The sequence below is a fragment of the Urocampus carinirostris genome, chromosome 2 (genome assembly GCF_059441175.1).
Source record: "Urocampus carinirostris isolate Australia breed hairy pipefish chromosome 2, RoL_Ucar_1.0, whole genome shotgun sequence".
Taxonomy (NCBI): Eukaryota; Metazoa; Chordata; class Actinopteri; order Syngnathiformes; family Syngnathidae; genus Urocampus; species Urocampus carinirostris.
In genome coordinates, this window is record NC_142350.1 from 45,774,459 (window position 1) to 45,791,360 (window position 16,902).

Genomic DNA, 16,902 nt, shown 5'->3' on the forward strand with positions numbered 1-16,902 from the left:
GGTAAGTCATTTGTTGTTTGCAGATGACACAGTGCTTGTGACTGATTCTGAGGAAACATTGAGAAGGTTGGTAATGGAGTTTGGAAGAGTGTGTGATAGGCATAAGTTATGGGTGAATGTCGGGAAGAGTAAGGGGATGAAGTCTTTATGTGATGGAGTGGGCATGGCATTGGAAATAAGGTTGCATGGACAGGTGCTGGGAGAAGTCGAAAGCTATAGGTACTTGCGTTGTGATGTGGCTGCAGTTGGTGGAATGGAGTGCGAGGTATTGCACAGAGTGAATCAAGGAAGCAAGGTTTTGGGTGCTTTAATGAGCAACAAGAGTTTGAGTATGGATGTTAAGAGGGGACTGTATGAGAGTGTGATTGTGCAGACTGTGTTGTAGGGTGCAGAGACTTGTAGCCTGAACGCAGATTTGAGAAGGAAATAAAATTATTTTGAGATGAAGTGTTTTAGGAGTATGTTAGGAGTGACAAGATTTGATAGTTTGAGAAATGAAATTATGAAAGACAGAACTGGAGTAAAAGTGGAACTGAGCAAGTGTGTGGATAAGAGAGTAGTCGGTTGGTTTGGACACATGGAGAGGATGGATGAGGAGCGAATGTTCAAGAGGATCTACAGAGCAGAAGTAAATGGAAAGAGACCAAGAGGATGGCCACGATTTACGTGGATGGCGTAATGTGTGCTCTGCAGGAAAGGGTTCTAAATATAGTGGAAGCTAGAGCTCTTGTTGGTAATAGGAATGAGTGGAGAGGTGTTCTAAAAGGATAGTGGGATGTTTAGATGTGTTCTAAGGGATGAGCAGGGCACCCGTATGATGTGGCAAGAGTAAACCAGTGAAAGCTGTCGGGCCCTGCTGTTGAACATAAGAGTGCGTTGTGTCACCCTGACTCGAGTGACATGGCCGCTTTCTTGTGGCCCGTTTCATCTGGAGGTACGAAAACATGACAATTTGGGTGCCGAGGTGCTTAACTTGTTTGGGTGTTTGGGCATTGAGGTTGGCCATGGTCCCCAAAAATGTATGTGTTTTTTGCAACTTTCTCCTTTTTTAAAATTAAAAAAAAAATGTTTTTGTGTATGTGTTTGTCTTGCTTTCGGTCACCCCTCTCGAGGAATATGACCTGGGAAGATAGATAGATGGAATAAAAGCAGTAGCACACCTCAGTCATGTCTCATTCCTACCTCTTTGTAATTTAAGCAAATCACCGGAAAGCTTGGCCAAGATAAGATTCAAAGCATTGATGTTCCACATGAGAATATATTTTGATTTTCTATAGAAGTAATAGCAGAACTTGCTTGTGTCTCCTCTCCATAATATAAGCAAGTCACTGGAGACGTTGGCCAAAATAAGATTATAAGCATTTATATTCCTCATTATAATATTTTTTGATTTTCTATCCAAGTAATAGAAGAACAAGGTTGTGTCTCCTCTCTACCTCTTCATGTGTGCCAGGCACCAAAGAGCTTGGTCAATATGAGTCTTAACATTTATGTTCCTTATGTAAAAAAAAGTGCACAGTTTTAGCAATTTGGTTGTGTCCCTTCTATACCTCTTTCGTAAATTCACCGAAGAGCTCAGCCATTAGTTGTCGCATGGCTAAAGCTGTTCTGATTGAATGGGCTTCTGAACATTATTAAGTACGTTGGGATAAATGTTGTCTTTTCAATGTTTTTTTTCTCCGTATTTTGTGTGCTTAAGCACAGATTTAATTAAGGTTGACAGCTTGATGAGAATAAGAGCTGCCTGACAAAGTCCGCAAACAAATGTCTTAATCGTCACAATATGTTACTTTAGGTGCACTTCTTTAGGTAGTGTAAAAAATGTTAACATTTTGCATGCATTAAGCAAATCATCGCAGCCATAATTAACCTGAACATCATCTAAGATGTAATTATCAGGAAGCAAAGGATGAATTGCACCTATTGCTAAAATGTTCAGATGCAAAAAGGACCAGATAATTCAAGTCCTAGGCAAACCAGACAGCAGACAACCAGACATACAGAAAACCTAACCACGTGTAGCACACTTAAAAAGTAAAACGTCTTTACCAGCATCTGCATTCAAACTTCGGTCCTTGTCTGTATCCTCTCTTGTAAGCGTGGAGGAAAAAAAAGATGAAATGAGTGAAAAGTCACCGACCATTTATCGTTTTTTTCTCGCGTGGCCTTGTTTGTTTCCTGCAGTCGAAAACTTGTCACAGTGGTCCCCAATCTAGTCTGTTCTACTTTCAACTCGGCTTTTAAAACATGACAAGCTCCTCCATGTGACGGCTCTGCTCGTCATTGGCTGGGAGCAAAGCGAGTTACTCCCTTTTGACATTAAACCGAATTGGCAGGGGACATTAGCCTGGGGGGGAAGAGAGGCGGGACTGTGACTGACAACAAGGGGTAATATGAAAACATTCCATTGGATATTTTCTGACCTATGTTCACACTGGGACAAACTAGCTAGAAATTAATCCCACCTACACAAACTTGTTGAAAATATGTCCAAATGACATCTGAACAACCCCAAGTTTGTCATCCAAAATGGTTGTATTTGTTTGAAAAGTCAAAAAATAAAAAGACAAATGCTCAATGTCTTTTAAAAAAAAAGGCAAAATTTGGTTTAAAAATGAAACGTGAACTGGTTGAAAAGACATCCTAAAGATATAGTTCTGTGATTGAAAAGACTAAGTAACAGGCGTGAAAAGACATTAAAAACCCATCAAAAAGATGTCTGAAAGACAACTGGTTTGACAGAATTGAGACGTCCGAAGAAGTAAAGAAAAACACGTCCAAGTCTTTATTTGGTTTAGAAAAGAAACATGAAAAGACATTGTTTTCATGGCTTTTAAAGATGTCTTATAGAAAATGTCCAAAAGACATCTCTTTACAGCCCAAACTTGAAAATACAATCTGGTAAAAAAAAAATTGTAATGTTGAAAAGCACCGAGATTGCTGTTCAAAAGATGTAGCCAAGTACAGGCAAAACAGAGCTTATATTTGGACTAAATATTGTGCACATAGAGCATGATCAACACGACACAATTTTAGACCGAATCATAAACCTGAACAGATTTAGTCCACATATCAACATCCAAAAGACAGATGTTACCTAACTGTAATAAACACTCATTATATGAATGTGGAAAATCTATCCAAACAAGTATGTCAAGATTATGGGATGTTTACCACTTGCCAAAAACAAAGCAGAGTAACTTCAACCTAAGTTTGATTGTTGTGCTTGTCAACCTTTTGTCCATATTCACAAAGGATCTCAAAAACGACAGGGTCAAGTACATATAAAAGTCTTGGATTCTAAAATTAGAAAGGACAACTTGTTTTGTTGCACGACGGACTTGGGGACATTTGACATATTTGTGAAACCCAAAAGAATACGTAATTGTGTGAATACAACGACGATGTGGACTATCATAACAATATTGGGTGATTAAAGCAAGGAAATCCTTTAAGGACATGACAGTCCTCACAAGTGGAAGTTATAATATCAGTTTTAATTTAAATAACCAGTCACTACCTACACACAGAGGTAATTAAAGTAGTATAGACTATTACACTTTACTTTCCTACTGTTAAATGTTTTCTACATTGTACTGTTTATTTTATTCAAACTATAATTTTGTGCAAATGGAAGATTTTTCACTTGTCCTGTTGACCTGTTACGATTTTAAATGCAATATCCCGGTTGTGTATAGTATTTATTTCAGATTTTAATACTTTATTTTTGAGGTAAATATTTTCTATTTATGAGTCTTTATATTGTATATTTCTGCCAACTAGAGTACAACAGTAATTTTCTAACAAGACAATCATAACAAAGGTAACTTTGATTCTAAAAATGTAATTTTGCAATTACACAAATTTTTATTTTTATTTAATCATATAACTGTATATTACACATAAGTAGTATTTAATATGTATTATTTTTTCATTTGAATGTTTATATAATAAGTGACGGGATTTTGGAATACAATAGCGATACATTAACACATGTTTTCATCCTCCGCTACATGGCAATTTCACCTTGCAATATTAACCTTAGAATGGATTAATGAAGTATCCTGAAGGTCTACTGTATTAGTGCAGCACTGGATACAAATGTGACATTTATGTCTTCTGCTACCCATGGACTTATCATATTTAATATGTGGCCTATTCTCAACGGGGTAGAAAAAAAGGTGACTTCCTCATGGATGTGCAGCAAAATGTGTGTAATTGTCCTGCCGCACATGTGTGCACACAGGCATTGTTGCGTATTTCCTGTTGTTAAGGTTAGTCTCGTGTGCAATTGTGGGACAGGGGTCATCCCCCACATCGCGCTCTTGCTATTTTTATGCGTCGAAGCACATACTGACCACAGCTCGGGCACAAAACAGACGTGAAAGGGGACATGTTTCAGGTTGACATCGAGCTCTTGATGGTGGGCAGAAGAGAGATTTAAAAGCAAAGTGGAAAAAGCCTAGACTAATCAAGACTCAAGCTGCCAAAAAGATACAAAATACATCGATCATTCTTTAAAGTGACAGTGTGTAATAATTCACCACAAGAGATCGTTATAGCTGAGAATGGAGCTGATGCGTGTGCAATGTCAGGAGCAATGTCATTACACAAATAAACCTAGTTTCAGGATGTAACTTTAGACATTTGATAAAAATGTAATTCAAGTTACTCACCAAAAATCAATGACATACTATGCTTGTTGGCACCAAAAGTCAGCTTCATTGCTGTGTCTCGTGGGTTACAAGTTACGAAAATACTTAGGCCTATCCTATACAGGGAGTGCAGAATTATTAGGCAAATGAGTATTTTGACCACATCATCCTCTTTATGCATGTTGTCTTACTCCAAGCTGTATAGGCTCGAAAGCCTACTACCAATTAAGCATATCAGGTGATGTGCATCTCTGTAATGAGAAGGGGTGTGGTCTAATGACATCAACACCCTATATCAGGTGTGCATAATTATTAGGCAACTTCCTTTCCTTTGGCAAAATGGGTCAGAAGAGGGACTTGACAGGCTCTGAAAAGTCAAAAATAGTGAGATATCTTGCAGAGGGATGCAGCACTCTTAAAATTGCCAAGCTTCTGAAGCGTGATCATCGAACAATCAAGCGTTACATTCAAAATAGTCAACAGGGTCGCAAGAAGCGTGTAGAAAAACCAAGGCGCAAAATAACTGCCCGTGAACTGAGAAAAGTCAAGCGTGCAGCTGCCAAGATGCCACTTGCCACCAGTTTTGCCATATTTCAGAGCTGCAACATCACTGGAGTGCCCAAAAGCACAAGGTGTGCAATACTCAGAGACATGGCCAAGGTAAGAAAGGCTGAAAAACGACCACCACTGAACAAGACACACAAGCTGAAACGTCAAGACTGGGCCAAGAAAAATCTCGAGACGGCTTTTTCTAAGGTTTTATGGACTGATGAAATGAGAGTGAGTCTTGATGGGCCAGATGGATGGGCCCGTGGCTGCATCGGTAAAGGGCAGAGAGCTCCAGTCCGCCTCAGACGCCAGCAAGGTGGAGGTGGGGTAGTGGTATGGGCTGGTATCATCAAAGATGAGCTTGTGGGGCCTTTTCGGGTTGAGGATGGACTCAAGCTCAACTGCCCAGTCCTACTGCCAGTTTCTGGAAGACACCTTCTTCAAGCAGTGGTACAGGAAGAAGTCCGCAACCTTCAAGAAAAACATGATTTTCATGCAGGACAACGCTCCATCACACGCATCCAAGTACTCCACAGCGTGGCTGGCAAGAAAGGGTCTAAAAGAAGAAAAACTAATGACATGGCCTCCTTGTTCACCTGATCTGAACCCCATAGAGAACCTGTGGTCCCTCATCAAATGTGAGATTTACAAGGAGGGAAAACAGTACACCTCTCTGAACAGTGTCTGGGACGCTGTGGTTGCTGCTGCACGCAATGTGGATCGTGAACAGATCAAAGCACTGACAGAATCCATGGATGGCAGGCTTTTGAGTGTCCTTGCAAAGAAAGGTGGCTATATTGGTCACTGATTTGTTTTTGTTTTGTTTTTGAATGTCAGAAATGTATATTTGTGAATGTTGAGCTGTTATATTGGTTTCCCTGATGAAAATAAATAATTGAAATGGGTATACATTTGTTTTTTGTTAAGTTGCCTAATAATTATGCACAGTAATAGTCACCTGCACACACAGATATCCTCCTAAAATAGCTAAAACTAAAAAAGCCCCACTCCAACTTCCAAATTATTCAGCTTTGATATTAATGAGACTTTTGGGTTCATTAAGAACATGGTTGTTGTTCAATAATAAAATTCATCCTCAAAAATACAACTTGCCTAATAATTCTGCACTCCCTGTATATGGATGGATACAACTATGGCAACCACAGTATATGGACTGCATTATTATCATTGGGGCAAAGAAGAAAATGGAAATGTCCCAGATAAATCATCCAATACACATGAGGCTTTTTAAGTGAGCAGGGGCATCACACATGCTCAATTCATCATCATAGAAGTAATAACACAGCCATTGCGATCAGAATACTCACAGTCGGACTTGGACCTTAATTATCCTTATGTGGACGTTTACATGGCTTTACATTATTGAAATACTGGGGATATCCCATTTATAATCTGTTTATTACTTGCATGAACACGTACCCAGTGACTAACTTTCTTAATGGTAGGGAACCAGAAGCCTTTGTGCATACAAGCACAGCTCCAAGTTTTACGACGCACAAGCAAAAGCTTTCGGGAAGAAATGAATCACATATGTGCAATACAAGAAAGAAAAATCTTACGTTGCCACTCCCTGCTGAATGATAAAAAGTGATCGTCCAGGACACGCATTTCCGGTTTGGACGGACGTCATACGTTACGTCATCGCCTAGCAACGTCTATACTAGTAACGACAAAAACGCATTTCAAGTACCTGCCCAAGTGAGTCTGGCCAACGTCCGCGGCTTAATGCAGGGACACAAAAACGTTTGAAAGTAAATACATTTTGTTTCGAAGCTAACAACTAAAGAAATTAGCTAAAACAGTCAGCACTAACTAAGCTAGCCAGAACTTCAGACGACGTCATTCAAAAACACAGGGGGTGGGAGGGTTTAGAGGAAAAACGCGGACACCTTACCCACTGGAGCTTCTTTTTGTCTGGTCGAGCGTCTTCCGTAGACGGCCCTCTCGAAACGGCCACTACCGCTGCTCTTTTTACTCGACGCCATGTTCGGAAACTCTCGGTGTCTGGTAGTCGCCCCAACTACCTGCCTCGCGGGGCTCCTTGGCTCCGCCCCCGTCGGCATTGCTGTAGCCAATTGGGAGGGGCGCCTCCGCGAGGCAGCCAATCACTTGGACGTGTAGTCACAGATTGTTGATTTTGTCTTTAGAACATATATATTTTTTAAATCAAATACTACTTTCAAAATAAATCAGACTGTTCTGTTGATTGAACAATCACAACTTAAATATTTACAATAGACTAGTGTATTTAAGGCAAGCCTGGCCGTAGCCAATGGGAACGAACACCTCCGAAAGGCAGCCAATCACAACTTGGACGTGGTGACACAGACATTTTTAATTGACATTTTTTTTAAACACAATTTTTAATTAAAATAACAATTGGGAAAATATATCATGTTATTTTCATGAAAATACACGAGTGGGATATTTACAAATGAACTCCACTCACATTAAAACTTGTCCGCGATATATTTAGAGCCATGAAGAGAACCACAGGTTCGAGAGCGTTCTTCATTCGGGTCCCCGATGTTGTGGAATGCTCTTTCCCCTGAGATTCGATCAGCAACCTCAGTGGGACTGTCTAAATCTAAGCTTAAAACACGCTTCTATATTGTGGTTTCTGAATGACCTATTTTCCTGTTGCGATGTCTGTGTATTGATTGTTATTGCAACATCCATTGCAGCCTGGTCATCCTGGAATGGGGATGACCTCATGTGCGGTCCCTTCTCAAGGTTTCTTCATTATTATTATGTTGAGGTTTTGAGTTTGTCCTTTCCCTCATGTAGGTTTTAAATCAGGGGATGGTGCAATAATAGTCTGTGGTTTGCAATAATCTGTGGTCTGTGCGGCCCTTTGAGACTGCTTGTGATTAAGAGTTATACAAATTAACATGCCTTGACTTTACTTGCATCAACAGCCATTCTATCAATAAACCTAGCTCCGCCCCTGCAGGCCACGGTGTAACCAATGAGAGCGGGAGACTCCACAAAACAGCACAACGCAGACTTGGCCTTACAATTGAAGCTATTAAAATAACCCAATTTATATTTTGCAATAAAATATACAAATAAAACATTAGTAAATACAATTTCATCTTTATCCGATTATTCAGTATTTTTTTTAAAGCTTATTTTTCTCTTTTAAAGGGAAACTGTGTACTATTTGACCACTAGATGGCCATTAATTGTTTAATGCGACTGAAAACCAGTCCATGTGAGTAATGCATAGCAGCAAGGTGCCAGACAAACACTTTAAGTACTTTTTTTTCTTACACACTCTGCCAAACTACTCTACCAAAGTGGTCTTGCTGCAGAGTCAGCCACCAAAGCAGTGTCATCGGCAAACAACAGCTGACTTAAATGTAAACGACCCTCACACACTACAACTGCTCTCCCTGCTCTTACATGCACCTTACGCACCACTTCATCTGTATCCAATTTGAACATATTTTTTTTTCTTTTATGTATTTTATTAAATGTCTTTGCTGGAGTGCCACTTCTAATCTCATTGTCAACAATGTACAGATCTTCAAGCACGGTTGCGTGCCAGCGCGAGAGTCAAGATCCTGCTAAGCACAACAACGCTAACGCCTCGTAAGCCATAAATCCTGTTAAAGTCGCTCTTCAATTGTTGTGTCAGTACCCTCATCCTTATTTGGTTGTATCGCTAATCGCTTGTTTCTTGTTAACATAACAAAATCTTATAAAAAGTATAAAAAGTGCGTCCATAAATTGAAGTCCTCTTTCTCACACTTAAAACATTTGTCTTGATCTCATTAACTGCTGATGTGAAACAGCCCACGAGGGATTATGCCATAATCTCTTACCTAACAAATTCCATTGTGCATATTGTAGACTTTTGTTTGTTAAATCAAACAGTTCCCTTATGTAATCGAGCATCTTTTAAAGCTGCCGTGTGTATTATGTAGCAACCCCTAGTGGTGTAAATAATGTCATTCAGAAAAAAAAAAGAAAACTATAATAATGAGCAAAAACACATGTACTATCTCGTAAACATACTTTTAGATTTAAAAATGCATAATATTACACAACTTGAAGAAGCTTTCATGTTTTGCAACCATTTTACAGCTACGGAAGCCCAAATGACAAGTTTTCGTAGTTAGCCGTAGTTTGCATGGGTATTTTTAGCACTCAACGGCTATTTACTGCACACAGCTGCACCCGGAATGGCAATGGTCTCTGAGTCCCGTGATTCATTGACTTTATTCCACGGTTTCCTTCTCTAGCCACTCATGTTAGCCACCTGGCTGCAAGCTTTTTTTCGTGCCTAGCCACTATTCTAATGTTAGCTGCTCCTGCTTTATCCCTTGGCGTCACTCATCTTCCAAAACTTTGGGGGGAACAACGGTCACTGAGTTTGATGATTTAGGCTTCAACTTTTCCCCCCCAAAGTTTTTCTCTCCAGCCACTCATGTTAGCCACTTGGTTGCAGGCTATGGCTCACTGCTAGCCATTTTTTTAAGCTTTTCCTACTTCGTTTATCAGCATTGTTTGTCTTCCACAGCTGACCATTTGCGAGTTTCATGATTCAAGCATGTTCAGCTTTTTTTCTCTGGTTTCCTTCTCTAGCCACTCATGTTAGCCACTTGGCTACAGGCTATGGATCACTGCTAGCTGTTATGATTTGTTGCTCCTGCTTTGTCTTTCACCCTCCACAGGTGAGCCCCTGCATGCTCCATCTCGCCATTTAGGCATCTGTCTTTTTTCCCACTGTTTACTTCTCTCACAACTCATTTTAGCCATTTGGCTGCAGGCTATAGCTCAGTGTTAGCCACTATTGTTATTGCTAGTTTTTCCTGCTTTGTTTATTAATGTCACTTGCCTTCCACAGCAGATTGCCACAGTTTCATCGGTCAAATATGTTCGACTCTCCTTCTCTAGCCACTCATGTTGGCCACTTGGTTGCAGACTATGGCCCACAGCCAGCTGTTACCGTTAGCTGCTCCTGCTTCGTCCTTCACAGATGAGCCATGCATTTGATTAGCCAAATTTCTTGATTCATGCATCCATCTCACTGGGTTGCAGGCTATAGTTCGATGCTAACCAATCCTTTGATCGTATCTCAATTTAAATTCACCGCCAGCTTATTTTACAAGAAATAAAAGTGAAGACTTACCTACTAAGTAGAACGTCTTTAAAATGCTGAACACGACAACCATATTCCAATTATTAGTTGCATCACTAAAAGCAAAAAGACTTATTTTTTTCTAAGTCAGATGAAAAAAACTGAAAAATGAAGTAAAAAGAAAAAAAGAAGAAAAGTAATTTACATTTCAACAAATGATTTGCATAAGTCCTAGCTGTGCAGGAATTAAAAAAAAATCTAAATACTACTTACCACTACCTCACAAAAATGCTAAGATAGATCAATACAATTCTGTAAAATACAAAAACAAAGCCTATAATAACCAGTCCTACATTAAATAACCATCACTCATAAATTAGCCACCAGGGGTTGGTAAGGCACCGCAAAATACTTTTCTAACTAATGTCCTGCTTTTGGGATTGAGAAAGAACAACAAAATAGTACTGCAATTATATTGTTGCAATATCACATGTTCTCTTATAAAAACAACAGAGAAAATAATGAAAAATTGACCATCTCCGATTTCCCAATTTATTTAAAAAAAACAACAGCAACGTACCATATTTGCTTTCCTAAAAGTATACATCATTTCAAATCAAAACCCAAAATACACAATATATTTCTTGCATAGTTATCGCTTATATAAGAAAAAGAAAATCTATAATACATTCTGGAAATATAATACAAGCTTCTAGTCCTAAATATTTATTGTTTGGCCAAGCGCGAGAAATAAAAATGATTGTCGTGTGAATATGCGCCCAGACATTTTTGGCATCCGAAAACGATTTTGTGTGTTTCCTATTTGACAAAATCATAAGGCAAAGGAATTTGACGCAACGCTATGTTACGTCACGATGCAGTGGTTGCTAAGCAACGCTACATTAGGCCACCTGGTGGTTGCTGGGCAACAGGACGCCACTTTGACGATGCTGTTTTGAAAGGCGATTTATTTGTACGTTCTCACTCCATACATTCACTTAGGACAGAAGCAGGGACCTTGTTTTATCTGCTCTCGTTTCCACGATTGTAATTCCCTACTCACTGGATTCCCCAAAAAGAATTTCGCATAGCACTGTTTTTTTATCATTTGAAAAATATAGTCAGGTTGCACCTGTTTTTATCTCTTTTGCAAACACGGAAATACTGATGCATAGTCTTATCTTATTTAGATTGTAATTCCCTGTTCTCCACTTTCCACAAAAATAATAGCATAAGCCTGCAGCTGTTGCAAAATTCAGCAGTATGTGTGACGCGGGTGGCATTTTATTATACCCGTTTTAAAACGGCTGCATTGGCATCTGGTGCATTTTAGAATTGATTTAAAGTGCTTTTACAATTGTTTAAAGGTCTTTACAGTCTTAAGCAGTCTTGTTTGTTAGACCTGACCTACTTTTTGAGAATTGCTTTTTAACTGATCACCTTTGTTCAACTTGATTCTTTTTACATTTAACCTTGTATGGAACACTAGACCCCCAGGATATGACAATCCGGCATTACCAAATTTTCACTTTGCGGTGTGAAAAAACATGTTTTTTCAGCATCTCTTTCTGATATTTTCCACGCTATACCACATCAACAACAAACTATTTTGCTGCCCAACAACTTACAAAATTCAATTTTTGTGCATATGTACAATTACATCTCTAACATGCCGGTCTGCTATTGTCCGATGTTATATATGCTGGTCTGCTCTTGGTTTGCGTCACAGCATCACGAAGAGGCTCATATGCTATTGGCTTAACTACATCCCTTAATGCTTTTCTCTCTCTTTGTTTCATTCTTTGCAAGTCGACGATACAATACTGCATTTGTTGTACTTTATGCATTTTATGCAATAAAGGTATATTCTATTCTATTCTATTCTATTTTCTACGGGTACCATGGCTTTCAGTGATGCTAAAGGAAGAAGCAAAAACATGATAACCATGGGAACAAAGCCTGCGATTATCCAAAAATACAAATAAGGTACACAGATTGCTACCCCCACTAAGTTCTATGGCCATAACCAATCAATGAATGGGGATATTACTAAAAATAAGTTGGCCATTAAAGCAAGGGAATATTTTAAGGGCATCACAGGTGGACAGTTTAGCATCAGTTTTTATTTGAATCTGTTGTCCCCTCATTCCTCTGCATCCACTCACCACTCTGCTATACTAGTTGAAGTCACGTTACTCCAAAGGTAAATAAAACCTCATATACATGTTTATTTATGTACTGTATAGTGTTAATGTTATGCATGTATTTTACACAAAATTAGTACTTACTATGTATACTATTTTGTTATTTTTATATTTTTTATCTGGAGTACAGGTGGGTCAGAGAGCGTTAGCCAATCAGCACAGGCTTCTATCCCCGCTATACACTTCAGCATTTTCACTTTGCAATTCCCAAACTTCAGAACAGATTAACGTATCCCGGGGGTCAAGTCTACTGTAATGCATTTGACTTTAGCTTTCTTTAGGTTTCAGTATTTCCTGATAGGCTTTAAGATCTTTCCCGCTGTCTAGTGCCATCCCCATAAGTGTGGATTAGTTTCCCTCAGGTGCCTTTCCTCACATGGTTAGTCTGTGCCTATCCACATTTTTTTCTCTTTTTTCTATCATTCAGTCCAAATGTTTATTCAGCGTTACAGGTTATTAGTTTTGGAGAAGAGGGTGGATTTTTTTTATTCTTCTACAGCATTTGAATTGCATTTGGTTGCCTGAAAAGTGCTATACAAATACATTTCTATTCGATATTTAACAGCTGGTTGGCAGATGAAAAGGTCTTTGAAAACAAACCTCACACTTCCTCGATTGTTATAATAACAAGCGTGCATTTTCGTTGTACTTTGGCAAAGAACTAACACCATGGCAGTGTGTTGCAATGGCTTCCTATGGCATCTTTATAGTTTAATTTTGGCTACGACTTAAGATCTCTTCAGCAAAAAAAGTATTGTTTCTTTCACTTTTATTACGCACCTTTCTGCAAATAGGCATTCATAAGAGATCTTGTTTTTGGTTCCTTTCTCTGCGCTACATGCAACATAACGCTAGGCGGCGCTAGCATACAGAAAACACACTCATTCTGCACAGCACAGACCACAAAAGTCATTTTCAACGAACTTGTTCATCCTCCAGCAAAATGTCCCAGACCCGTGCCAGCGTTTTTTCAGCCAAAGGTTTTTGGAAAGCTTCTTGCACTACAAACCAGCACCAGTTAAAAAAAACCTAAAAGAAAAAAGAGAAGGGGTCATTAAAAGCTTATTTATATGAGAAATGGCATTTCACAATTACTGAATTATTGGCAATAGAATGACTAAATTAAAAATGGGTAACTTGATAACAAATATTAGTAAATAAAGAACAGAGAAAAAGTAAATATAAGTTCTAAATATAAATGAAAATGGACATATGAAGAAATATATACATAAAAAAACAGGTAGAATGAATTAAAAATAAACAAAATGTAAAAATTGAAATTTGGAAACTATAAAGTTTTATAAATAAAAGGCTCCCCCTTTTCAGTACATTTACATTTTTTATTTTTGTATTGAAGGTTTAAATCATATGTTAATATTCATTTTTTTTAAATCTTTTTTTGGGGAGGGTCCACCAAATCCAGATGAAAGAAAAATATAGGTAACTCACAAACAAGAATACATTTCCAAAACAAACTAGAAATATAAAGAATAAAGATGGAAAATAAAAATGAATGTGAAGAAAATAATATAAATATTTGTAAAAAGACAAAAATGGAAAATTAGACTAAATTTCAGGAAAGTTATTTTTCAAAAAAAAGTAAAAAATACGTACATTTCCATTGCAAAAACAGAATAGAGACAACAAATAAATATAAATGTAAAGGGAAAACAAATCTCAATATACTTAAAAAGAAACTAAAAAATATAATTTAAAAAATAGAAAATAAAAATAAAGACAAATAAATAAATGCAAAATAAAGACAAATTAAATGATGCAAATAAAAAATTTAAATAGGTCACTTGACAATGAATACAAGATTAAAATTAATATAGATTTATAAAATTACCTACAAAAACAGTATAGACAAAGATTCTTTAAAAATGTATATATCAAATATTGATGTAAATATAAATATAAACTTAAAAAGCAGGTAGAATTTTAAAAAACAATTTCAAAAAATAAAAAGCAAATGTAAAAATTATAAAAATAGAATAAATTAAACATTTTTATATAAAATGCCAATGAAAGAAAAAAGTAACTTACAAGTGATAAAAAATCGAATTCAAAGATAAACCAAGTTCAAAAATTAAACTAAAAAATGACTATCATCTTCAAATATATTGATGTAATCACTTTCTTAACTAAAAAGTCTCTAATAGAGTACATTTACTAACTTTATCTTCGTATTAAAGGTTTTAATATTCCTTTTTTTTTGTTTGGCAGATTTTTGGTCCTCCAAATATTTATAAAAGAATAAGAACGTTTTTTGGACGGATCTCTAGTGATTTGTATTATTTCATCCTAAACGAGGGGGTAGGCAAACCGGCCCACGAAATATGGAAAAAATATAATGATTTTACATGCTATCCTATATTACGGTACGAAAGTATTACTAATAAAAACAGTTTTTTCTTTGGTGCCAGTGTCCCTTTTCATGAAGCATTTATGTGTACAGGCGCAAACAGCTAGTTATACTTTTCTGTACTTTCAATTTTTCTTTAATTTACTTTTAAAATTTTATTTATCAAAATATTTATCAAATTTTACCCTTAACCCCACTTAATTGCTTTGTCCTACCTAACAGCCAGAGTGTAAAGACAGCATTTCAGGCAAAGCGACCGCCCTCCAGCAAGAACTTGGAGAGGGCCTCCTGTAGCCTGTGATGTTCCTCTTCTATAATCTACGAGACAAAAACAAAGCAAGAGAACCTCTCACGTCACAACCTCTTGCATTGGCTTCCCCTCTATCGGTCACAAAGCTTCCGACTACCTGGAGTCTCTTGATTTGCTGCTCCAAGCTGATGAGGCCCCGCCTGACTTGCTCCCTCCTCTCTGGGGATAAAACCAGGCTGGCCGTCTCCGAGCAGAGTCCCCTGTTGTCCTCCTTGGCGCCGATTCCTTCCTTGTCTTTTTTAAATAAAGAAAGGCAAGGCTCAAATAGCTCTACAGTAGTGCTTCTCAATTATTTTCTGTCATGCCCACTCTAGGAAGAAGAAAATGTCTCGGGCTGCGAATCGTTAATCTGTCTGTACTTACACTGCATATGAGCCACCGATTCACTGCCATACCGTGTCGTACGGTTCGGTCCAGTATATTGAGGACACAATTTTAACTACTGCTTACAGTCAAGGTGTCAAACCAACCCCTTGTGGCTGTTAACTGTTAAATAATCCTTTAAATAGAAGCTCATTAAACACTATATGTTTATTGTTGAGACATGATAAAAAGTAAGTATCCATCGATATGGGATTTTTAGGGCCCATACCAATTATGAGTATAAATAGGAGGCAGATAACTGGTATTTGAGGTCAATAGACATTTGCTGTAAAAGTTTAATATTTGGTGTATGACAATTGTAATAATGCAAAAAGAAACAGGGTTCCTACAGCTGAAAGCTAGTTAAATTTTAGGCTTTTTAGGAGTTCTTTTATGCCCTTTGAAATCAAATTTAAGACCAAGTTGACAAAAAATAATCACACAATTGAAACAAACCAAAAATCACCACATGAATTAGAGGCAATTGAAAAACATAGCTCTCTCCAAAGTTTTAGACATGGAAAACAATAAAAACGATGCTTATTGTACGTCATGGATCCTCAGTCAAAACTGGCAGATAACTACAAATTCCATAGAACTCTTTTGCTAAATTGATGAGCAATTTTATCATGAATCATAGAAAAAAATGACTATTTTACTATTTTTTTAGTTGATTTTTAATTTTTTAGATAATTGGATCCAAGACATTTGAATGCCAATTAGGTCCTTATTTTTAGAGTAATTACTTAAATGCTTTTTAAGACTCAAGGATCTGTGGGAACCCTAACAAAGAATATTTGCTACATATTCCGCTAAAACATTAAAAAAACCCTTTTACACTAAGTAAAATAAGATTTAAACACAATTAATATGACTAATCTTTCACTTCACTTGAGTAATAAGTTTGATGATTTTAACAGGGAAATCCCCCCAAAACAGGGTCTCGGTCACAATGGGGCCCTGTTTACAGCAATCAGTGAACAACTACGTACAATAAACATGCATTACAATATGGCCACTCTATTACCCTATCGAGAGCCTACCTGAGTACTACTAGTCGTGGTCGTGAACATGGGCGTAACCAGCCCATTATTTTGGGGGTGGCTCAAGTACGCCAAAATTCAACCCAAGTACCCCCAAAAGTTAAAGCATTTTTAAAACTCATTTTTCTTAATATAGGACAGGATACATTTTAATATGACGACAACGCTAGACAAAAAATAACAATAGGAAAAACAAAAATGTGACTGCAGCGTCGGAAACACTCCACTGCCTTGAAATGGTTCAGTCCTTTAATTCCTAACACCGCGTTAAGATGTATTCAAATAATTTCTTGTGTGCTAAGAACT

General features: G+C 37.5%; 2 protein-coding genes and 1 long non-coding RNA gene across 13 annotated transcripts in view; 1 reads left to right on the forward strand and 2 right to left on the reverse strand.

The window, feature by feature from the left end:
- lipeb (lipase, hormone-sensitive b) overlaps window positions 1-7,286 on the reverse strand; it is a 50,474-nt gene extending 43,188 nt beyond the window's left edge. Inside the window, exons 1-3 of one of the 7 annotated variants that reach the window (XM_088326746.1) lie at window positions 7,120-7,286; window positions 6,916-6,946; window positions 2,050-2,090 (exon numbers count right to left, since the gene is read on the reverse strand). In XM_088326746.1, the coding sequence (XP_088182872.1) occupies window positions 2,050-2,090; window positions 6,916-6,946; window positions 7,120-7,210 (163 nt within the window). In that variant the 5' untranslated portion in view covers window positions 7,211-7,286. Of the gene's footprint in view, window positions 1-2,049; window positions 2,091-6,532; window positions 6,737-6,784; window positions 6,805-6,915; window positions 6,947-7,119 lie in introns of those variants that run through there. The other 6 variants (XM_088326741.1, XM_088326739.1, XM_088326744.1 and 3 more) reach the window with 6 other exon arrangements.
- LOC148372061 (uncharacterized) lies at window positions 6,900-15,459 on the forward strand. Its single transcript, XR_015849517.1, has 3 exons — window positions 6,900-6,976; window positions 8,751-8,819; window positions 15,103-15,459. It is a non-coding gene; the product is annotated as an uncharacterized LOC148372061 (long non-coding RNA).
- Window positions 10,850-16,902, reverse strand: part of arhgef1 (Rho guanine nucleotide exchange factor 1) — a 53,629-nt gene continuing 47,576 nt past the window's right edge. For all 5 annotated transcript variants that reach the window (XM_088326736.1, XM_088326738.1, XM_088326735.1 and 2 more), the window contains 3 exons: window positions 15,288-15,424; window positions 15,096-15,198; window positions 10,850-13,544 (listed from right to left, as the gene is read on the reverse strand). In XM_088326736.1, coding sequence (XP_088182862.1) covers window positions 15,124-15,198; window positions 15,288-15,424 — 212 coding nt within the window. In that variant the 3' untranslated portion in view covers window positions 10,850-13,544; window positions 15,096-15,123. The remainder of the gene's footprint in view (window positions 13,545-15,095; window positions 15,199-15,287; window positions 15,425-16,902) is intronic.